This window comes from Callithrix jacchus, chromosome X (genome assembly GCF_049354715.1).
Source record: "Callithrix jacchus isolate 240 chromosome X, calJac240_pri, whole genome shotgun sequence".
Taxonomy (NCBI): Eukaryota; Metazoa; Chordata; class Mammalia; order Primates; family Cebidae; genus Callithrix; species Callithrix jacchus.
This window is the reverse complement of record NC_133524.1, coordinates 24,395,628-24,420,060: the sequence shown is the minus strand read 5'-3', so window position 1 is coordinate 24,420,060 and position 24,433 is coordinate 24,395,628. Positions and strand designations below refer to the sequence as shown.

Below are 24,433 nucleotides of genomic sequence, written 5' to 3'. Positions count from 1 at the left end.
GGTCGGATTTTGCCTTTGCTAGCTGGCTATGTGACTTTGGGTAAGTAATTTACCTGCACTTCACTTTCCTCATCTATAAAGACAGAACTCAATGAGTTGCTGTGAGTGTTAATTAATGCCCCTAACCTGCTTAGCACAGTGCCTGGCACATAGCATGGACGCCGTAAATGTTATTATTGCTGTTACCCAGTTTGATTCAATCTCACATTTCTTCCTTTGGAAAGAGAGAGAAGAACTGCTTGTCTTTTGGCATCAGTGTCTAACTTGAACACTAAATATCTTTGGACTCTGATGTGGATTTTTACATTCTCCAAGAAATTACTACTGCAGCACAATGTGGTAATTAAACCGTGAACTTTATTGAGACCTTTCAAGCATCATAACTTGAAGTATTTTTCAATTCAGTTTATCGAAATACTTCAGCTTTCCAGCTGGATCTGGGATTATCTGTTAAAAAACAAAACAAAAAAAGGCAATTATTCATTTTAAAGCCAAAGTACCTCATTAGTAGTCTGACATTAGTTGCCCATGCCTTGACTAAAGATTATTTTTGTATATCAGATTGTATATTTAGAGGAAAAAAAATGGGATTTGTCCTACCTACTAATTTCAGCTATTCCAAAAGACAACTATTTTCATTTCTTTTTTAAGAATAAATTAACATCTGTATTCAAGCACCCCGAAACTTACTTACAGCTCTTCTCTTGGCCACCAGGCTTTCATGGCACCTTCAGGTTTGATCTAATTAAGTCAAACACATTGAGAGAGCATGGCTACAGATGTTAATGTACTTTTAAAATCATTTGCTGATAAAATGATGGTATGCCACAATTATCTGTAAAGCGGGCAGGTATTCACTAAGGGCTTACTAAAGTCTAGAATACAACTTTTAAATCTCAAGCTGCAAAGTAAACCCCCCAAACTCAAATACATCAAGCACTACTATCAATAGTTAATGAATAAACACTGTTGTGCTCCCTCCAAGAGCAATAGAGCTTTAGAAACCTGTCACACTTAAAAAAAATTTTCCAGTGTAATTTGACCTCACATTAACTATGTTACCTGCTAGTTATAGGTAAGGTACGTCTATCTTTATATATATAAAAACAACTTGGGACCAATGTGACACACGACTTTTAAAATAACATTAAAAAAAAGAAAAACAACTTATTGTAATGTTTATAATTCACTGATTCTGAATCAATTTCTGATGGGTGTGCAAAACAGCTTTGCCTTTGAGGTCACAGTTAGTGTTACAATAGCAAACTTACTCATCCATATGTTGATCTAATGGATCTCAAAGGGGATTTGAAATTATACATTAAAGGTACTTTGAGGCCTGGCACAGTGGCTCATGCCTGTAATCCCAGCACTTTGGGAGGCTGAGGTGGGCAGATCACGAGGTCAGGAGTTTGAGACCAGCCTGACCAATACAGTGAAACCCAGTATCTACTAAAAATACAAAAATCAGTTGGGCGTGGTGGTGCAGGCCTGTAATCCCAGCTACTCAGGAGGCTGAGGCAGGAGAATTGCTTGAACCTGGAAGGCGGAGGTTGCAGTGAGCCAAGATCTTGTGACTGCACTCCAGCCTAGGCAACAAGAGTGAAACTGTCTCAGGAAAAAAAAAAAAAAAAAAAAAGGTACCTTGAGCACTAGGTACCTTAAAGTATAAATCAGTCATTAGGTTACTTTACCTTTACTGATTATGAGGCTTATAGAAAGAAATATGAATCAGAAGCTGCTGGCTTAGGTAGCAGCTTAAGAAGCCTTAAAAAGCATTTCAGACACCGTCAAGGTAGAGGGCACTTCCCCTGGAGGTGCAGCAAAACCAGCTGTGACTGATGAAAAACATCACCACCAATCACAGGTATGTGCTGTGTCTGAGTTCCCAGAGATCAGTGAGAGCTCCCAAGAAGTACAAATTAACTCTGAAAGGTATTGTAGGATGAGTACTGGACATTTCAGAAAACATGTTGACTATTTACATAATTAACTTTTGGGGGCCACAAATCTCTTTGAGAATCTGATGAAAACTACGGATTGTCCCTCCGGAAAAATGCATATGTATTATCACATACTGTGTGTGGTCATTCTTTTTAATTTTATTTTTGATTGACAAATAATAGTTGTATATGTGTTTGGACATTCTTTCAACAGACTCACTATATGAAAACTATTCCGAGTATTAAGTTAGGCAATATTTATTAGTGAACAACACAGGGAAAACTCCCTGCCCTTGGGAGTTATATCCTAATTTGAATTTTAGATTGTGGTAATAAATACTTTTAAAAATAGCTTGGTTGGGCCAGGTGCACTGGCTCATGCCTATAATCCCAGCACTTTGGGAGGCTGAGGCAGGTGGATCACTTGAGGTCAGGAGATTGAGATCTGTAGAGAGCCAGAGTAGCCCACCCGCTCTGGGGAGATCAGCAGCAAGACTGCTGTGAACGTTGGTGAACTCCAGAGAAGTGAAACCATAATAGGAGAATGTGTATGTCTTGGAGAAGAGCAGAAGGACCTAGAGAGAGAACCAGCTTTCGCTGACCTTGCTGCAAGGTAGTTGTTAGCTGAAGTATGTTAACTGAAGTATGAGAATTATAACCACAGGCTGTTCTAAGTAACTGTACCCTCCCTCTGCTATGTGCTTTGTGAACATATAAAATAAAGTACTTTGAGACAGGTTGGGGCTGGAGAAACTGACATCCTCACTTTCCCAGACTGCCTGGCCCAGCTTTCTTCTCTATGTCTGTTTTTGTGTCTTTCTTTATCCCCCACTGTTCCCTCTTAGGTCTTTGAAACCTTGTGCAGTGCAAGATGCAGCACGCACCAGAGAGACCAGCCTGGCCAACATGGTGAAACGCTGTCTCTACTAAAAATACAAAAATTAGCCCGGTGGGGCATGCCTGTAATCCCAGCTACTTGGGTGGCTGATGCTGGAGAATCCTTGAACCTGGGAGGCACAGGTTGTAGTGAGACAAGATTGGGCCACTGCACTCCAGCCTGTGCGACAGAGTGAGACTCCATCTCAAAAAAATTAAAAAGTTGGTTGGAGGATATCTAGGGTGGGGGTAAAGTGGTAAGTAAAGACTTCTAAGATGCCATTTGAGTTGAAAGGTGAGAAAAGAGAGGGAAACAGTCATGCAGATGGAGTAGAGAAAGAACGGCAGGGGCAAAGGCCCTGAGGCAGGAGTCAGCTGAGCATGTTCAAGGACCAGAAAGGGGCACACCTGAGGTTACAGTGCAGGTTTCTACCAGTGGTTCTCTATGACTAATGGGACTTTGGTTTACTAAGGAAGAAAGTCTTAGGAGTCTGTATTTTTCTTTTACCCAAAGGTAATGATTTTTTCCTCTAATGCTCTAGTATCATCCAGTTTCCCAACTGCAGTTTGTGTAAAACTCCTGATTTTTAGAAGATAAACATGTTCTTCCTAAAAAGGTTCAAGCAAGTCTCTAAATTGTATTTTGGCAGGAGACTACTTTAGGGATTATCTATAAATTACACAACCTCCTGGCCGGGCACAGTGGCTCATGCCTGTAATTCCAGCAGTTTGGGAGGCTGAGGAGGGTGGATCACTTGAGCCCAGGAATTTGAGACCAGCCTGGACAACATGGTGAAACCCTGTCTCTAATAAAAAATATAAAAATTAGCTGGGTGTGGTGGTACAGGTTTGTAGACCCAGCTACTTGCGGGGCTGAGAATCGCATGAACCCTGGAGGCAGAGGTTGCAGTGAGCCCAAATCATGCCGCTGCACCCCAGTCTGGGTGACAGAGCAAGACTCTGTCTCAAAAAAAAAAGCCTCCTAAATGAAAGAATATACCTGTTTCAATGTTTCAATCTTTTCTTTCTTCATGACAAAAAGAGAATCATTATCTTCAGTAATGACGTAGATTTTCTCAAAAGCTTTTTACTATGCATAGAAAGGTTCTGCTTGCGACTGTTTTCTCTGTCCACAATACAGGAGGAAATTCGATACATGACCAGTAAGACCTCTGAATTATTCTACCAAGTCTCCACTGTGACTTCTTTTTGTTGAATGTATATTTCCCAGTATATTTGGCTTTACCATTCACGGCATCATGCCCCACATTCTACTTTCTCCAGTTTCAGCTACTCTTCCTACAGGCCAAAGAATGTCTGTACTCTGTGATTTCTGCTTAGCAATGTTTACTTATCAAGACAGTTCTAGTAACGAGGAAAGATTATTCTAAGGTTAGCATTTTTTTTTTTGACTCTAGCCATCATCTCAACGGAAAAAAAAATACACTTACTGTTTCACTACCAGGTTTCCAGCCAGCAGGGCAGACTAAAAGAACAAAAATAGGCAAAGACAGTTTAAAAACAAAATTCAGTTATCTTCAGTAACTCCTGACTTTTTCTGTTTCCATATGAAACTGAAGTTAACAGAATACACTAGTAAGAACACTTCCAGACCACTGAGCACGTGACTTCTAGCCTGTCTGTTCACACCAAGGAATTTTAGTCATGGAGCTTATCAGCAGGCAGCTACTTTCATTTTTACTGATTATGTTTAGTTACATTTAAACTATGAGAAAACAAACTGATTGCCAGTTTGTTTTAGTTGGAAAGTTTGTTTTAGTATAGTTAGAAAGTTTGGGAATCTGGTGAGCTGAAAGGCCTAGGCATGGCAAAAATTCCTCCAAATTTACATAAACTTCCAGTAAGCTTGTTTGCCATGTATCCTGCAGTATTTTCTACTGATGACATGATTCACTGTTTGTCAAAAGAGACTCACTGTTTGTCAAATGCATGCTGACTCAGTGACTCAGTAGCATTTTTAAAAGAAATATATAATATGTTCTATTTTGGCAAAATGATGAAGTTGTAGATTACAAGTACGATACTGACTAAGCCCAGGGATTACATTATTATACTTCATCTGAGCTGAAAGGCAGAGAAGTGATCAAGGATTACAGTATTTAAAAAGCTGAATTCAATAATGCAAACAGGCAAATAAAACCTACATCACTAAATATTGCCAGATTGACACACTGTAAGCTTGCAGAAACGTAATTTTAAAAATTGCAATAGCAGAAACTTTTCTCTCTGAGCTTCTCCAAAAGGACTATGCAAATAATGAATATTTTTGCATCTTATTTAGTAAGCAGTATATATTAGTTACATGTACATATTTGATTTTTAGTAGAGGTGAGGTTTCACTGTGCTGTCCAGGCTGGTCTTGAATTCCCGAGCTTAAGCGATCCTCCCGCCTTGGCCTCCCAAAATACAGGGATTTCAGGCGTGAGCCACCATGCCTGGCCTGATATTTTGTTAAAGCACTTTAAATTATAATTTGGTCTGCTAAAAAGATCTGCTAATAATTTGTAAATAATCAGAAAACTTTGGAAATATCCAGATTACTTTTATGATAAGAAACTAATGACCTGTCCTTCAAAGTAAAAAATCGAAAGGTTAGAAGGGAGGGGTACCTTCTCCATGTTTGTCAGTGTACTGGAATGCTTGAACCAAACGTAGTGTCTCATCCACTGATCTACCCACAGGAAGATCATTCAGAGTAATTTGTCTTAGGATTCCTTTGTCATCAATAATGAAGAGACCTCTGTAAAACAGAATGGTAGAGGTGAGGCCATTTCTTCTCAGTTACGTATTAATGTGAATTCCATTCCTATACCATCCACACAGAAGGATGCTATGCAGAACAAACACCACACTACCTATCTACTCTATTGTTACACACACACGCACACTCACGTATGCACGCACATGTTCAGACATCACTCCCCCAATTGACTGTGTAATTTGGAATTATCACTGTAAAATTGCAGCTTTAAAAATTTGTTTTTTGCTAAGAAATGTATCATGTATTTATAGTTGTTGAAGATTATCTGACTTTTAAAAACTATGTGCATGTGTGCATGTATCATTTTGAAAAATAAAAAATAATTTATTTGAGATGGGATTGCACTGTTGCCCAGGCTGAAGTGCAGTGGCATGATCTCAGCTCACTGCAGCCTCAACCTCCTGGGCTCAAGTGATCCTCCCACCACAGCCTCCTGAGTAGCTGGGACTACAGGTGTGTGCCACCACATCCGGCTAATTTTTGTATTTTTTTGTAGAAACAGGGTTTTGCCATGTTGCCCAGGCTAGTCTCAAACTCCTGGACTCAAGCAATCCACGTGCTTCGGCCTCCCAAAGTGCCGGTATTACAGGTGTGAGCCACTGTGCCCAACCTTAAAAAATAATTTAAAAAATAAACTACTGGCACAAATCAAACAATATAGCTAACATTAGGTAATTTTACTTGGTTAATGTTCAAATGATTCCACATTTTAAAACTGTCTCGGTCTTTTAGGGAGCATATTTATGCTTGGGAATTGACTTAGCAACAGACTTTATAAAAGCCGACAATAAAGACTTAACAAGTGCAAAAGAAGGGAAACTACCAGTAGCAATACATGATACAATACAATGAACCTTGAGAACATTATGCTGTGTCAAAGAGGCTAGTCATAAAAGCACATATTGTAGGATTCCATTTACATGAAATGTCCAGAATAGGCAACCACAGAGACATAGAGTAGATCTGTGGTTGCCTAAAGCTGGGGGAAGTGGGTTGGGGAAACAGTGATGGCTAACGGGTATGGGGTTTTTTGGAGTATGAAACATTCTAAAATTGTGGTGATGGTTGCATGACTCTGTGAATACACAAAAACCACTGAAATGTATTCTTTATTTTTAATTTTCTTTTTAGGGACAGGGCCTCACTCTTGTCACCCAGACTAGAGTGCAGTGGTGTGATCATAGCTCATTGTAACCTTGAACTCCCAGGCTCTAGCGATCCTCTTATCTCAGCCTCTTGAGTAGGCTGGGAATACAGGAATGTGCCACCACAATGGGCTAATTTAACAAACAAAATTTATTTATTTTTTTGTAGAAGACAAGGGTCTTGTTATGTTACCTGGGCTAGTCTCAAACTCCTGGGCTCAAGAGATCCTCCCACCTAGGTCTCCCAAAGTGGTGGGATTACAGGCATGAACCACCAAGCCTAGCTGAATTGTATTCTTTAAGTGGGTATTGTATTGTAAGTGAATTATATTCCAGTAAAGTTGTCATAAAAAAACACAGGACTATAAAATACTGACACTTTCACAGAAAACACAAGAAAAATTATTGGCATTAAAAAGCAAATCAGTAATACAACCAAATTACAACTGTTTCAAGCTAAAACTGCCTCCTTTTCAAAGAATTCTATCAGTGTTTGTTAGCTCAAGTAACCCAGTGAGAGCGTCTAGGTAAAATATTTCCTTCATTTTTCCTACTCCAAAGACACAGGTTTGCTAAGTAGTATGACATTTGTATTTAGAAAAAAACATTACCGGAGTCAGTTTGGAAAAAAGGAAAAAGAAATGGACAAGGACTTGGGGGACCTGTATTTATGTCTGGGCTCTGCAATTAAGTAATTATATAACTTTGGCTAAGATCACCGAACTCTATAAATCCATCTCTTTTATCTGTAAAATGACAGGGTTGGTCAAAGACCTCTAAATAATCTTCCAGCTCTAACAGTCTATAATGCTAACGTAGTTTAAGTAGGACTAATATAAACTAACATAGTTTAAGTTTAGTAGTTTATTTTAAAGTGTCTACAAGATTTTAAAAATAGAACAAAGTAATATATTTTTTTCACTCTGTTGCCCAGGCTGGAGTGCAGTGGCATGATCTAGGCTCACTGAAACCTTCGCCTCCTGGGTTCAAGCAATTCTCCCACCTCAGTCTCCCAAGTAGCTGGGACTACAGGCATATGCCATCATGCCCAGGTAATTTTGGTATTTTTTGGTAGAAACAGGGTTTCACCATGTTGGCAAAACTGGTCTCTAACTCCTGACCTTAATAATCCACCCACCTTGGCCTCCCAAAGTGCTGGGATGATAGGCTTGAGCCACTGTGCCTGGCCTCAAAATAATATTTCTTGATCAAAATTTGTTCTTCTATTTCATAAATAACATCTATTTCAAGGAGGATTATAAACACTTGGATTTGTCATAATGTGAAACTACCGAAAGGTACCTAAGAGTGTGGCCTGAGTCCTCTAGGTATACACCATAGTCCTTTGAGATCTGATGGGTCAAATCTGAAAGAAGTGGAATCCTTATTGGCCCAAGTCCTCCTTGTCTTCGAGGGGTATTAATCCTGTAACAAACAGAACACTTACCTCTCAGAGCTAAGTAAACGGCATATATTAAAATAGCACTCTTTCTCTGTACATGCACATGCACACATTTGAACAAAAGACACTCTTTCTTTAACAAAAACAGGCTAATATACTTTCTATTTTCTTGCTTTTCCATTTAACATATTCATATCCTTTATATACATACATAACACATTTTAATTTTTTTGGGACAAAGGTCTTGCTCTGTCTCTCAGACTGGAGGGCAGTGGTGTGATTGTAGCTCAGTGTAGCCTAGAACTTCTAGGCTCAAGTGATCCTCCTGCTTCAGCCTCCTGGGAAGCTGGAACTACAGGTGCACACCATCACACCTGATTAACATTTTAAACTTTTTTTTTTATATAGAGATAAGGTGTAGCTTTGTTACCCAGGCTGGTCTTGAACTCCTGGCTTCAAGCAATCCTCCTGCTTCAGCCTCCTAAAGCGCTGGGATCATAGGCGTAAGCCACTGTGCTCAGCCTACAAAACATTTTTTTTTTTTTTTGAGATGGAGTCTCAGTCTGTTGCCCAGGCTGGAGTGCAGTGGAATGATCTCAGCTCACTGCATACAACCTCTGCCTCCTAGGTTCAAGTGATTCTTCTGCCTCAGCCTTGAAAGTAGCTGGGATTACAGGCATGTGCCACCATACCTGGCTGATTTTTGTGTTTTTAGTAGAGACAGGGTTTCACCATGTTGGGCAGGCTGGTCTCGAACTCCTGACCTCAGGTGATCCACCCTCCTCAGCCTCCCAAAGTGCTGGGATTACAGGCGTGAGCCACCATGCCCGGCCTACAACACATTTTTAATGTATGGATACACAGATACTCCTCAACTTATGATGGGGTATATCTTGATAAACACATAAGTTAAAAATATCGTTAGCTAAAAATGCATTTACTATCTCATAAATCCACTGTAAGTTAAAAAATCATAAGTTGAACCATCATAAGTGGGGACCATCTGTACTACATCTTACTAATCTCCATGATGGAGATTTAAACCATTTACCTTTGTTTTTTTTTTGCTTTGTAAACACTGCTGAAACATCCTTGTATTCTTACTTTTGTACACTTGTCTAATTAATTTCTGAAAGTGAAACTGAGAGATCAAAAGATACATAGCATCATAAGCATAACCTTAGTAGTTTGATCATAAGACAAAGCCTTGAAGAGATAGGCAGGATACAAATGGATGACATTTTAATATTCTGAGAGACAAAGAAATGCAAAGTCCACTTGAAGCAGTGAAGGAAGTTAGTTATAGTATCAGATGCATCAGTCTTCAGATTTCAGTACAGGCTAAGTATCCCTTATCGGAAGTGCTTGGGACCAGAAGTGTTTTGGATTTAGGATTTTTCTGATTGTGGTATATCTGCATACTTACTGGCTGAACATCCCTAATCTGAACTCTGAAATGCTTCACTGAGCACTTCCTTTGAGCTTCATGTCAGCATTCAAAAAATTCCGACTTTTGGAACACTGCAGATTTCAGATTAGGGATGCTCAATCTGTATCCTGTAACTTGAAACCAGGAGACATAGGCTTATGCCCTAACAGGAGGGTACTGACACAGCAGCTAGGAAACAAACCAACATTGCTCCAGGTATCTGTAGCCCCGGTTCTGACACCCAAGTAGAAATCTCTGGTTGATGTGAAACGTATCCAGATGAAAATATATCCCCAAATTTCCTTGGGAAAGAAATTCCAAATTATTTGGGATGACATAACTTTTTCCTTAGTGGATACGCATTTTGATCCTTGGAAGATTTAGAATTACTACATAGAAGTGATGAAGCACAGCCTGGCAACATAGCAAGACTCCATCTCTACAAAAGTAAAAATAAAATAGTCACGCATGGTGGTGCAAGCTTGCAGTCCCAGCTATTTGGGGAGGTAGAAGGATTGTTGGAGCCCAGGAGTTCAAGGCTGCAGGGAGCTAGGATTGATTGTGCCACTGCACTCCAGCCTAGGCAACACAGTTAAGACCCCCGTCTCTTTTTTTTTTAAAAAAGGAAATAATAAAGCAAATTAAGCCTATATTTTAATTTTTTTTGAGACAGGATCTCACTCTGTTGCCCAGGCTGGAGTGCAGTGGTATGCTCTTGGCTCACTGCAGCTGTAACCACCTAGGCTCCAGTGATCATCCCATCTCAGGCTCCTGAGTAGCTAAGACCATAGGCATGTGCTACCACACCTGGTTAATTTTTTACATTTTTTCTATAGATGGGGTTCTCACTATTTTGCCCAGGCTGGTCTTCAACTCCTGGGTTGAAATGATTCTCCTTTTACCTCCCAAAGTGCTGGGATTATAGGTGTGAGCCACCATGCCAGGCTATTTTTTTCTTTTTTTTGAGACAGAGTCTCACTCTGTCGCTAGGCACCAGGTTGGAGTGCAGTGGCACAATCTTGGCTCACTGCAACCTCCGCCTCCCAGGTTCAAGCAATTCTCCTGCCTCAGCCTCCCAAGGAGCTGGGACTACAGGTGCATGCCACCATGCCCAGGTAATTTTTATATTTTTAGTAGAGACAGGGTTTCACCATGTTGGCCAGGATGGTCTCCATCGCTTGACCTCGTGATCCGCCCGCCTCGGCCTCCCAAAGTGCTGGGATTGCAGGCTTGAGCCACTGCACCCGGCCAATATTTTTATATTAACAAATAACCAGTACACATTTACATACTAAGTTATTTTTTATTCTTTTATTGTCCCCAAATATGCCATACATATTGTTTGCATAAGTTATTTATAATGTTTAAGAGAATTTGGCACATTAGAACTACTGTAGTATTTGGGAAGGTTTGTCTGAAAATTGAGATACTTTAGGAATTCAAATATATTAAATATATAACTGCATTTAAAAATACTTAGAGGAATTAATTTCTTAAGGAAATGTAATTAATTGTAGCTCCCCAACCAATGAAAATTTGTTATATACACATACACATGATTATAAATAAAAAAACTTGTGTTATAAATTTGTAACTTTCATAAATTGAACATTATGTTTTAAAACCAAAATAATTCCGAATAGTCTTTATTGTGCACAAAGTTTTCTGCACAAGACTGTGGACACTATTAAAAACTCACATTAACATGTAAATTTCCAATTTTGAGACATGTTGCCCAACTGCTCTCCAGAAATGCTAAACAGCTGTGTGTGAGTACCATTTCTTAAATTTTTGTCTACAGTGGATAAATTTTTTCAATCTTTTAAATCTTGGCCAACGAAACAGGGAAAATTGTCATCTCCTGTCATTTTAATTTGCAATTCTTTACAACGAATTTAGGTAGAGACCCCCTTTTAAAGATTAATACATTTTTAAAAATTTCTTTTTAAATTAAAAAAATTGTTTCTTGAAAATCATAAAAGCTGAGTTTGACTATGTAACTGTGTAATAGAGAAATGGCATATCTTAAAGATTTTTTTTCCTCCAGATTATGGTAACCCATTTATCATAATAAAGTAATCATATAATTCAGCGTTTTTTGCTATGGAAATCATATCTATTGCATTTAACTTCCCCTAATTTTAGAATAAAATCCTTAAGCATTTTTACTATAGCAGCTGACTATGTTACTCTTCTTTTTTTTTTAAACCTGGAAAACGTGTAGATGCATGTATTACTCTTAGATAAATCTATTCCTGAATTGTATGATAAATGACTATATTCTTATTATATCATACCAAGAGTTATCTGCCCATACTTTAAGAGTAAATCCATTCTTTTTTTCTACAATTGTAAGTCTAAGATACTGACCAGGCCAAATGTGTAAACTGTGAATCAACAGAGCACGCTACCACTTCAGTATTTATAGCTCTGAATTCTTCAAGTCTATCGCCAAAAGCGATAATTTCAGTTGGACATACAAATGTGCTGAAAGGTAAAAAGAAAACAAAAATCAGAATTCTCCAAATAAGCATATATCTAAACTTTCAAACAATAATTTTTACAAATACTTTTAGCAATAAAAATGGACATTAAGAACAATTTTATATATGAACCTTTTCAAAATGTAGTCTAAAAGACTGTCATTTGATCAAATATTCAATAACAAACATATTACAGAGTTCCCAACTACATCTCAATAAACTTTCTTATTACAACTCAATAGATCAGTAGTCAACCAACATTCCCTCCTCCCTTATAGCAGTAGCCAACCCCCATTTTATTAGCTGTTACTTAATAATGCATTTTATGTACATAGTACTTTACAGCTTTCAAAGGATCTGTACAAATTTTACATCATTTTACTGTTGTTTTTGATATTCCTACACCAACCCTATGAGCTGGATGCATCTATCTGTATTCTGAAGAGAAGGCAATGTTTTCTAGTACTCCCCCTCCTTTTTTTTTTTGAGACGGAGTTTCGCTGTTGTTACCCAGACTGGAGTGCAATGGCACGATCTCGATTCACCGCAACCTCCGCCTCCTGGGTTCAAGCAATTCTCCTGCCTCAGCCTCCCGAGTAGCTGGGACTACAGGCGCGCACCACCATGCCCGGCTAATTTTTGTATTTTTAGTAGAGACGGGGTTTCACCTTGTTGACCAGGATGGTCTCGATCTCTTGACCTTGTGATCCACCCGCCTTGGCCTCCCAAAGTGCTGGGATTATAGGTGTGAGCCACCATGCCTGGCCCTCCCCTTCCTTGCTTGATAAGGTTCTCTCCTACCTTGTCTGCCAGTCCTGTGAAGCCAGGGATTTTATGCCTTAATACCCTCCCCTCATGTCAGAAGGACATGTTTAGAGAATACTAGAGTGATATTTTTCAACCATGGTAGGGACTCCTTAAATCAACTGAGTTCTAAACATTTTAAAAAAGTGAAATTGAATAAGAAAATATGAGACTATACCATACACAGTAAGGGTAAATTATGAAACATGTTTGTATATACAAATACATATATGTGTTTGTATTCAACAGTGATATTCAAAATATATAACAATCTTAACTCAAAGCTGGCTTTAGTTCTGGAGGTTTCTGCAAGGTACCAGGCAGGAGGACTAACTTGTTGGGGAGGGAAGGGAAGTGGCTATTTACCACATGATCTGAGGGTATTTCAGTATTTCAAGGGGCATGGCTGCGTTGGTGCATAAAGACTGAATGTTACTGTATGTATATGTGTATATATATATATGCCTGTGTACTGGCTAGTAATAAAAAATGTATTTCCTACTGTGAGACATGGTCAAGAAGGTTTGAAAAGCATAGAGGACAGATTCCTACCAGAGCCCAAAACAGGATTTTAACATGTTTTATTTTAGTCATGTGCAAATAGACAGTGCTAATCTAGGATGATGTCCCTGGAGACCTGGGCTATACTATGTATTTTTAATAGTTTCTAAAGGGTAGGAATAGTCAGTCTCAGCCTTCCTTTTTTTTTTTTTTTTTTTTTTTTTTTTCAGTGGCAGGGTCTCACTCTGTCATCCAGGCTGGAATGCAGTGGTGTGTGATCTTGGCTTAATGCAACCTCCACCTCCTGGGTTCAAGCAATTCTCCTTCCTGCCTCAGCCTCCCGAATGGCTGAGATTATAGGCACCCACCACGCCTGGCTTAATTTTTTAATATTTTCAGTGGAGATGGGGTTTCACCATACTGGCCAGGCTGGTCTGGAACTCCTGCTCAGGTGATCTGCCCATCTTGGTCTCCCAAAGTGCTGGGATTACAGGAGTGAGCCACTGCACCCAGCCTCTGCCTTCCTTCTTATTATTTCAAGGAATGCTACCTAGAGACACATTTGACCAACTTCTTAGTGAAAAAGTTTTGGCAGGAAACTGAAGGGTTATGTTTGTAACTTTCCTCCTTGTAGACTGTGGCAAATGCCTCAGAATTTTTCCTTCTCTAACCAGGCCCAGTCCAGCATTACATGAAAACAGGAAGAAGCTATCTTAGCTCCTTATCCCAGAAGACCATTGCTAACACCATACTCCAATTAACTATCTCTTGTCCATTATGGAGTTTTGAATAACAATGGAGAAACAGAACATATTTTTCTGCTACATTCAACTAATTTCCAAATTCAGGGTGTTAGTCATATATATTTAACATACATGTTAACTTTCTGGTTTTATAACAACATGAATTTAGAAGGCCAGTCATTTTTTATATCTATTGAAATTTCTACTTCTGCTTTCTATTAGAAATGAAGCTATACTGAAATCAAGTCACAGTATGAGTTGATTAGAAAGAAACAAGTTCTTACTAAAAGATTGTATATTATGCAGACTCATAACTTTAGTCTCAGTGTAATAATTTTCATGAGAATTCTTCCTATTTGGCTTAGAGTGGGGTTGGCAAACCGGTCAATAGGCCATATCCATAAGAAAAAGTATGTTAATCCCTGGCCTCAAACAACCTATAGAAATGAGCTTAAGTATACCCTCCCTGCAAGTTTAAATTTGATCTATGCAGTTCTAGATTAGTCCTAATGGAAAAAGGCACAGTAGCAAAGATAAGAGGAGGAAACTTTTAGTTACTTTTTGTAACCAAAATGTAAGTTCCAAGAGAATAAAAGATAAAAATGGACATAACTCTTTTTGGTCTCTTTTCACTTTCATGAGTTTTGAAAAGCACTCAAAATAGTGTTGTGCAAAATAAAATTAAATCCTCAATGCGAATAAAGCTAAGAGTCAACTTTAAGTCAACTGTCTGACCATATACAAAAATGCTCACTGTTACAGAGTTAAAGACAGACAAGAAACCCCATAATAACCATAACATATGAATAGGTTATTCCTTATTCCTTGAGTATAGAACATTTTCAACAAAATGTTCAAATCCCAGGAAAGCAATAGAAGCAGCAAAGAATAAAAATGGAAGAACCACCATTACATGGTCTCACTAGAGAAAATGGCTTAATTGATTTTCTAATTAACAGAGATACATTAAAAAGAATTATGGCATAAGTCTTGCTATTAAATGCTTTCTAAAATATTATCAGTCCATTTTCTTGCCTTATTAGGTATAGCTTAATAAATATATTGCAGCTTTCCTCTACTTATTCTATTACTAAAACATACTCATGTAGATATAAGTATTGAGGTCAGTGTGTTATGACTCTGAAATATATGGTAGATGTTACCTTTCTAAATACATTTCTTTACTTCAGCTTGCCTTTTTAAAAACCAAGAGCTGAACAAAATAATTTGTTTGATATTCCTGAAAAGTAATTGATAAAGACCGAGATTTTACTAGCTGCAATTTACATGTATTACTTACAAATCAAGTGGGTAGAAGAAGAAAACCAAGTATTTCCCACGATAATCAGTTAACTTCAGCTCCTTAAATTCTCCATCAATCACAGCTGTTCCTTCCCAGTAGGGTGCTGGCTTGGAAACTAAGAAAGAAAAATACATGATGTTCTGTAACACTGAGAAAGTTGGTGGAATGGCAGAAGGACATCTTTAGAAAATCACTAAAAATCAGGGCTACCTTTATTTAGATCTCTTTGGCAGTCTGGTGAAGCTTACAGACTTTTTTTTCAAGATGGGGTTTCACCATATTGGTCAGGCTGGTTTCAAACTCTTAACCTCAGGTGATCCGCCTGCCTCAGCCTCCCAAAGTGCTGGGATTACAGGCGTGAGCCACCGCGCCCGGCTAGACTTCTTAAAAGAGTGTTATTGAATGCAAAAAGGAAAATACATATAATTACAAACGAAACCAACTGTATTTAAATGTAATTATCAAAATATTAAAAAATTGGTGCTATCATAATACATGTGTTCTATAACACTTCAAAACTGCAAGATCTAGTCATGATCTGACAACTACCTAAGATAACGGTGAGTAAAAATGGTGTTTCAGGCTACTTGCAATAACCACAATGTAGCAAGAAAATAACCGTGAATCAGCCAGGCACGGTGGCTCATTCCTGTAATCCCAGCACTTTGGGAGGCTGAGGCAGGTGGATTGCCTGAGGCCAGGAGTTCAAGACTAGCCTGACTGACATAGTGAAACCCTGTCTCTACTAAAAATGCAAAAAAATTAGCCGGGCGTGGTGTCAGGCACCTGTAATTCCAGCTACTTAGGAGGCTGAGGCAGGAGAATCACCTAAACCCAGGAAGCAGAGGTTGCGGTGAGCCAAGATAGCGCCATTGTACTCCAGCCTGGCCAACAAGAGCAAGACTCCTGTCTCAAAAAGAAAAAAAAAAAAAAGAAAGTAACTGTGATTCCATTGGTGAAAGGTACAAGCAAGTACTGCTGAAGCTAGTGTAGTTTGTTGCTGATGTTCATAATAGAAGGAAACAGTAAATTTCAGTTGGGGGGTTAGTGAAAATAAATACCTTTTTCTCCTATTCATGCTCACAGACCTCTTAAATTCCACCCTGCACTAAACTCTCCTGGATACTTCACTATAGCTCCGCTTCAAGTTGTCAACTTCCTACATTTCAAATAATTAGATTTTCCTTTTTCTAATGGCAGTTTTCCAGATGGACTAATTTAGTTTGGCCAGCTTCTGACATACACATGGAGGACCTGCTGCAGATGAGGCTACATTTTCCAAGAGGGCTCTGAGAGAAGACTCCCTTGAACAGGTTTCAAGTGACCCAATGGAAACTGAACAGTTCATGCTGCTCTCTTGTAAGCACATACAGTAATTTTAGCCAATACACTTAGATAATAATGACCTTCATGCTCTGTTAATACATTCAGATAGCACTCACACTTTTAGACCCCTTACATACATTGATGTCAACAGCTGCTTCCAAGTTTGGCTAAGGTTCCTAGAAAGTAAGGCTTATACTTTTCTATAACAGCCACCATTTATGGTCACTCCAAAATAAAGCTAGATAGCATAAATTTCTCTGAAAAGTTAATATATGACATATGATTACTTATCTTGAGCCAGGAGCCTACCTCATACATATAATCCTGATCCGATTAGGTAAAGGCCAGGAGGGAGAAATAGACAGCAGAAGGGTTTTCAATTATATAAAGTTTAAATAAATTACTTAAAATGCTACTCAAGTGAGAGGTTATAATAATTGTAATGATCTGTTACAATGACATGCCTTAATGATTTTAGCATACTGGAAAAACTGTATTTGAAAAAAAAAATTTTGTTCTGAAAATTGATTTTGGAAATATTTGGTGAAGAATGGTAGTTACTTTGCTAAGATCTACAAGTGCAATTCCCAAAGCAACCCCTTGCATTTATTAAAAAAACAAAAATGGTCTTGAATATAAATTATGTAATTAACATGAAGATTCTGGTAAATGCAGAGAAGTACAAAGAATACTTAAACCCCCTCTCTCCATCACTCCCATCAGCTTAACTACTGTTAATGTTCTGATGTCTGTCCTTCCAGTCTTTTTTATTTTCTTAAATTTTAATTATTTATTTTTTTTGAGACAGAGTCTTACTCTGTCACCCAGGCTGGAGTGCAGTGGTGTGATCTGGGCTCACTGCGACTTCCGCCTCCTGGGTTCAAGGGATTCTTATGCCTCAAACCCCGATAGCTGGGATTACAGGCATGTGCCACCACGCCTGGCTAATTTTTGTCTTTTTAGTAGAGACGGGGTTTTACCATGCTGGCCAGGCTGGTCTCGAACTCCTGACCTCAGGTTATCTGCCTGCCTTGGCCTCCCAAAGTGCTGAGATTATATGAGTGAGACACTGCGCCTTTCCATTCTTTTTTAAACACAAGTTTGCCATGTTGCATCCTCCCCTTTTCTTTTTTTCTCCTTGAAGGAAACAGTAAATTATGAACAGTTTTTGACATTACTAAAAATTATTTGAAAATATGGACTTAATGGCTCCATAGTCTTTACTAATAAAAGTCTTTGTATTTTTAATTCTAGATAAGACTACATGTGACAGAGAAATGTAGTAAATTACTAAAATTTTAAGTTTTGCTGGTAAAGGGAAAGCTTTGAAATGGATTTGTTTCTTATGGGAAATACATGTAATGTAAGTAAACACTTAACTGGCTGATATATTTAAAATATTCCCCAGGCAAGTAAAACCAGTGAGACTTGGAAATACTATGATTTAAAATTTTAAGACCGGTTTTCTTAAAAATCTCAAAGTAGGCCAGGTGTGGTGGCTTACACCTGTAATCCTAGCACTTTGGGAGGGCGAGGTGGGCAGATCACGAGGTCAGGAGTTTGAGACCAGCCTGGCCAATATGGTGAAACCCCATCTCTACTAAAAATACAAAAATTAGCTGGATGTGGTAGCTTGTGCCTGTAGTCCCAGCTACCTGGGAGGCTGAGGCAGAATTATTGCTTGAATCTGAGAGTGAGCTGAGATCGCACCACTGCACTCCAGCCTGGGTGACAGAGCAAGACTCCGTCTCACAAAAAAAAAATCTCAAAGTAGTTAACTTTCAGTAAGAACTATAAATGTTTAAGAGGACAAAACAGTTTTTCTCATTTATCACTCCCACCACATCCAAAAGTCATAACAACATTCCATTTAACTCTAGGGATTCAGAATTGTGAAGCATTACTTTTTTCACTGAATACTGGCATGGAACATGCTGTAACTGAACGGCAAAAGCCAACTACACACCTACAGAATATCAAATGGTCTGTAGGAAAAGCAGGTTACCGAAAAGCAAGCAAGAGACAGCCTCTATCTATTGCTACTGTTCACTTATTTTTGGTTAATTTTAACATCCAGATGTGGCAGGCCACAACTTTCACAGTATCTACTTCGTCTGACGTGTCATTCCTGAAAGTGACGCGTCATTTTGTACATTGGACTGAAATGCAAATAATCAAAAACCAAATTGGCAGGACACAAAAATTTGCCACGAGGTTTATCATCAACCCAAATGCATTCCTTCTAACCTTCTTTTGCCCCATTTCCCTCAGACGTGCAGTCTAATTGGTTCTTCCTATCCGAGATAAAGAATATCCATTAATTACACAGGCTTTGGGGAAGGTGGCTTTTACTAATAATCTTTGTAAGATGCAAACAAACAAAAAACCGAAATATCTGACCTCCCCAGCACTGTGTTTAGCAACTTTTGTTTAATGAAACTTTCTGTGAATCATTATTCAACCCATTAGTGTCTTCCTTCATTCACTGAAATAGTACCTGAAAGAGACGGGATGTGCTGCAGGCACTTTGAGATGTTTCAGGAACTGTTTCAGTTTGCACAACATCCTCGATGCAAACCCGGGACTAGGGCCACCCACTTTCCCTCAGCTGCGGCTTTTGGGGTAACCACTACCTCTTCTAAAATCTGATCAGTGGAAACCATCCCTTTCTTCATAGCTAGAACCACCCTTTAATCCCCTCCCTGCCCTCCTAGGAGAGTGCCAGGCCCGCCCAGGGCCCGGAGGCAGCCCAGGGGGTGCCGCCCAAGCCCAGGTTCCCGAGGTGTAACCAGAATACACGTGTCTCGGGAGTCTCCCCTCCCCCCTCCGCTTGACGGGACACTACCTACTCTTGGCTTTGCTTAGGTGCAGGGAGTGGTCTGCGACTGACACCCGGGATGCCTCCCCCGGGTACACTTGTCCACCCGCGTAGAAGTGGCACTCCTCTTCGCGGTTCCGGGGCCTCTCCTCTGTCTCCAAGCCCTGCACAGCTCCAGCAGGCAGCAGGAACAGCAGGAGCGGCAGCAGAAGCAGCCTTAAGTGCCGGCCATGGGCCGGAGTCGTTGCCGCTAGCATCTGCAGCGCCTCCATGACCACGCGAGCGCAGAAACACGTCCGTTGGCGCGAGTGTGGCTTCTCCCGCCGCCAGGCGGCCACAACCGCGTGCACTACGCCCGCGCGAGCCGGGGCGCGGCCTCGCGAGACCTGCTCCGCCCCCTTCCCCCCTCCGCTCCCCTCCCCGCCACGTGGGCGCCGGCCCCGCCCCACCCCAACAAGCCTGTATTTGCGCCTGCGCCCCGCAGCGGGCCAGGACCTGGCGCAGCGGGCCAGGACCTGGCGCATCGCCCAACTTTGCGAAGGCTGCGACAACGTCTCTTGACTTCAGTGCTGTTTTAGACATCCTTCCACAAAGCCTCACCACTGCACAGAAGCCCCTCACAAGCAGAATCTGACCTATATGCTTGTGAATGGCTTGCATTTTACACTTCTAATAAGCTTTTTAAAAGTCACTTAACATTTTTAAAAATTGTGCTTAATTGACAAATCATAATTGTATACATTCGTGGGATGCAATATGGTATTTTGAAGTATGTATCCAATGTAGGATGATTACAGCACATTAATTAACTTATCCATTGCCTTTTTTACCTATGACTTTTATGGTGAGACATTTCAAATGTACTCCTATTTATTTTGAAATATACAATACAGTATTATTGACTGTATTTACCCTGCTGCTTACCAGAGGCTGAGAAGTAGGGGAGGTGGGGAGAGAGGGAAGGAATGGGGAGTTAGTTGTTGGTCAAAGGTTATCAAGTTCCAGACAGACAGGAATATATTTTTCGAGATCTAATAGATATTTACTGATTTTTTTTCTTGAAGTCATTTGTGTGAACAGTGCCCTGACTCTCCCTACTACTTGCAGCTCTTTTAAGTCTTGGAAAAACTTAGAGAGGATAGGTCTAACCATTTACTCTCATTACAGCAGCAGGGGCGAACAGGCAGTTTTTGGTGACCTAATCTATTGTTTCAAATACAGTTTTTTTTAAAAAAAACTTAAATGAAGACTTGAAAAGTTACTAGAAAACTCTCCTAGCACAATGTTGTTCCTTCTTCTGACAATTACCCCATCACCCAACCCCTGGGCTTTTCCCTGCTCTCCCCACCCATCTTCCATGGCCCCTGCCAGCCGTGGGCACTTGCCCACCTTCCCTCTGCAACCTGCCATGTACGCCTGCGCCCTGGGAGCAGGCCTAGGCCACCGAGCATCCACCAACTGGATGAAGACCACCTTGTGTCGTCACCTGTGACTGACCTCCTGCCCTCCCACCGTCAGCACTGTTTTAGACCCTGCATCCTTCCGGGCCCGTCTTGTTCACAAAACTTCACAGGTGACTGGCCTCGCGCCCTCAGCACTGTTTTAGGGCGTCTCATCCTTGACACCTATTTCTTCCACACAGCTTCGTCCATGGCTAGCTTCCCACCATTGAAGCGACTGGCCTCCTGCCAACGCCCCTTGTCCCCAGCACTTGTTAGACATCCTTCCAAGCCGATCTCTCCCACAAAGCCTACTCATCCACGCCACCCTGTGCCCCTCAAAAGGGAAGCTAACCTTTCTGCCTCTGAATAGCTTGCATTTTCTCCCGCTAACAAGTGTTTCTTATTCTTTGCCTTGCAGTAATCTGTGTGAACAGCCATGACTCCTCTCTGGAGTCAGAGCCCTTTTCAGGTCCCCAGAAAACTTGGAGAAGAAAAATCTAACCTGAAAAGCCGTATCCCTTCCAGCTGGGAAGGAACTATAGGGCAAACAGGCAATGCTGCAACTTAACCCTGCGTTAGGTGTGTATTTTTTTTTGAGTCAACTCCTTCGGTTGCCCAGGCTGGAGTGCAGTGGTGCAATTTCGGCTCACTGCAACCTCCACCTCCCGGGTTCAAGCGGTCCTCCTGCTTCAGCCTCCCGAGTAGCTGGGACTACAGGTGCGTGCCACCATGCCAGGCTAATTGTGATCCACCCACCTTGGCCTCCCAAAGTGCTGGGATTACAGGCATGAGCCTGTATGCTCCCAGGGTGTCCTCTGTCTTCCTGTGAGTGCTTATCTTTCTTTTTAAATTAAAAAAAAATTTTTTGTTGTTACATAGTAGGTGTATATATATATATATATATATATTTGTGGGGTATATGGGATATTTTGATTCAGGCATACAATATGTAATAATCACATAAGGGTAAATGGGGTATCCATCACCTCAAGCATGTATCCTTTGTGTTAGAAACAATCCAATTACACTCTTTTAGTTATTTTAAGATATACAATTAAATGATTATTGACTATAGTCACGCTGTTGTGCTATCAAATACTAGGTCTTTTTTATTCTAACTATATTTTTGTACCCACTAACTACCCCTACTTTCCTCCCCAGCCCCCCACTACCCTCCCCAGCCTTTAGTAACCATTCTTCTACTATCTCCATGAGTTCAATCATTTTAATTTTTAGCTCCCACAATTAAGTAAGAACATGTGAAGTTTGTTTTTCTGTAAGCACCTGTTGTTACTTTTCTGGATCCTGCAGAAACTGTCCTAAGTTTGTCTCTCCTCTACTAGACTGTGGGCTCTGTGGCTGAAATCAATGTCTAATTGGTCTTTGTTTCCCAAAGAACCTGGCCCACAGTAAGCATTTGCCATTGCAAACACCCGATTTTGTAAATAACAATATTCCAAACACCCTCAGTTTCAAGTTGCTCTTTGTGACAACAACCCTTTTTGGCAGATAGAAAATCTCTCCCTTTCAAACTCATCCCTCACTCTTGTTCTGCCCATTGTACGTTCTGCTTTCTGCTTCCTGCCCCCTGCTTCCTGGAGGCAAAGGATAAAAAAGGTGAAGCCAGCCTCCTTCTGTGGAGGGAGGTTGTGTCCTTACCCATAACATTATCTGTTGGTCCTTCACTTTCTGGTGGCTCATAGACAGGAGGTCTCTGATGAGGTGGCTCTCGCTCCCAGTCTTCTCCTTCCCTGGCCTCCTGTTCCACGTGGAAGGGGACTGGGGCCCGGGAGGCTCGGGACTGAGTCCCGGGGATTCGGTTCACACCTATGCCCCGGAGTCGGCTTCGGTGATCCATGGTGACTGTTGGACAAACAGCCGCAAGCCTCAGTGAATTCTAGGCCCAAAAGGGGGCCTCTAAATTTGGACCTGAGAAAGGACGCTTGAGGAGAGTGTTATGTCCCTACACCTCTTTGCTCTGGGCTGAGCTGAGATGCCCTAGCTGGCAGCAGGGACTGCCCACCAAGTGGGGCCCAGTGGCCCACTGGAGAGAGTGGCCAGATAGGCCAGTTCTCAGGCACCTTCTCAGTTCTGTTGGAGCCCCCTGGCAACTGACATTCTAGGTGGCAGTTGCTCTGACTCCTTTCATCCAATAATATTTGTGCAGACATTGTGATGTCACAGTGACATCAACAAGGAAGTCTGAGGTGGGGGCCCTGCCCTCAAGATACTCACCATCCAGCTTGAGTCAGTAGCCCATATTAATAATACAAAACCATCAGAGACAGGGGGCAGGTTCCAAACCAAGGATGTACCTCAGAAATACTTGGGGAGCTTAAAACCATTTTGGCTGGGCAAAGTGGCTTGCGCATGTAATCCCAACACTTTGGGAGGCTGAGACAAGCAGATCACCTGAGGTCAGGAGTTCAAGACCAGCCTGGCCAACATGGTGAAACCCTGTCTCTACTGAAAATACAAAAATTAGCTGGGCGTGGTGGTACACACCTGTAATCCCAGATACTCGGGAAGCTGAGGCAGGAAAATTGCTGGAATCTGGGAGGTGGAGGTTGCAGTGAGCCAAGATTGAGCCACTACACTCCAGCCTGGGCAACAGAGTGAAACTTCATCTCAAAAAAAAAAAAAAAGAATTAAAAAAATATAAAGTGATTGCTAGTATGGTCACAGTGCTGTGGTTTGTGCTCACCACTATTTGATTCCAGAACACATATATGCACCCCAAAAAGAGGCCTCATACCTGTTCATGACTCTCAGTTCCTCCCTTCCTCCTATCCAACTAGCAACATCCCCCCATGCAACAGCTAATTTACTTTCTCTGTCTCTAGATTTGCTTATTCTGGGCATTTTATTTCAGTGGAATCATTTGTGTCTTGCTTCTTTTACTTAAGCATAATGTTTTCAACATTCATCCATGTTGTTTCATGTGTTAGTACTTCATTCCTTTTTTATTATGGTGAAATATATGTAACATAAAAGTTACCATTTGAACAGTGTTTAAGTATGCAGATCAGTGACCTAAAGTGCATTCACATTGTTGTGTAGTCATCACCGCATCCTCCAGAATTTTTTCATCTTCCACAATGGAAACTACCCAATTAACAATAAATCTCTATCTCCCTTTCTGCTAGGCCCTGGAAACCAATATTCTACTTTCTGTCTCTATAAATTTGAGTACTTCTAGGTACTTCATTTAAGTAAGATCATATAATATTTGTCCTTTTGTGTCTGGCTTCTTTCACTTAAGCTTAATGTTTTCAAAGTTTATCCATGTCGTAGTGTGTATTGGCACTTCATTCCTTTTTACGGCTTCCGTAATATTCCATTGATGATATACCAATTTTGTTTGTCCATTGATAAACTGATGGATATTTGTGTTGTTTGCACTTTTAGGCTATTTTGAACAATGATGCTATGAACA

General features: G+C 40.5%; 1 protein-coding gene across 3 annotated transcripts; it reads right to left on the bottom strand.

The window, feature by feature from the left end:
- Positions 1–337: 337 nt before the first annotated feature.
- Positions 338–23,084, bottom strand: PRDX4 (peroxiredoxin 4). Of its 3 annotated transcripts, none has more exons than XM_035288476.3 (7): positions 22,657–23,084; positions 15,409–15,526; positions 11,948–12,064; positions 8,049–8,171; positions 5,450–5,580; positions 4,271–4,305; positions 338–447 (listed from the first exon to the last, which is right to left on the bottom strand). In XM_035288476.3, exons 1-7 carry the CDS (start codon positions 22,853–22,855, stop codon positions 397–399), a joined length of 774 nt encoding a protein of 257 aa, XP_035144367.2. In that variant the 5' UTR covers positions 22,856–23,084; the 3' UTR covers positions 338–396. The 3 variants fall into 3 exon arrangements, with proteins under 3 accessions (XP_035144367.2, XP_002762771.3, XP_078218668.1); XM_002762725.6 differs by lacking the exon at positions 22,657–23,084 and adding an exon at positions 19,587–19,908; XM_078362542.1 differs by lacking the exons at positions 338–447; positions 22,657–23,084 and adding exons at positions 676–741; positions 19,587–19,908.
- Between the last annotated feature and the right edge of the window lie 1,349 nt (positions 23,085–24,433).

Coding starts and splice junctions, on each gene's coding strand:
- PRDX4 (XM_002762725.6), bottom strand. CDS start 19,827: ATGGAGGCGCTGCAGATGCTAGCGGCAACGACTCCGGCCCATGGCCGG. Junction 8,172..11,947: donor CAGTTTACACATTTGGCCTG/GTCAGTATCTTA, acceptor TGTTTGTTACAG/GATTAATACCCCTCGAAGAC. Junction 448..4,270: donor GGAAACCTGGTAGTGAAACA/GTAAGTGTATTT, acceptor GTTTTTTAACAG/ATAATCCCAGATCCAGCTGG.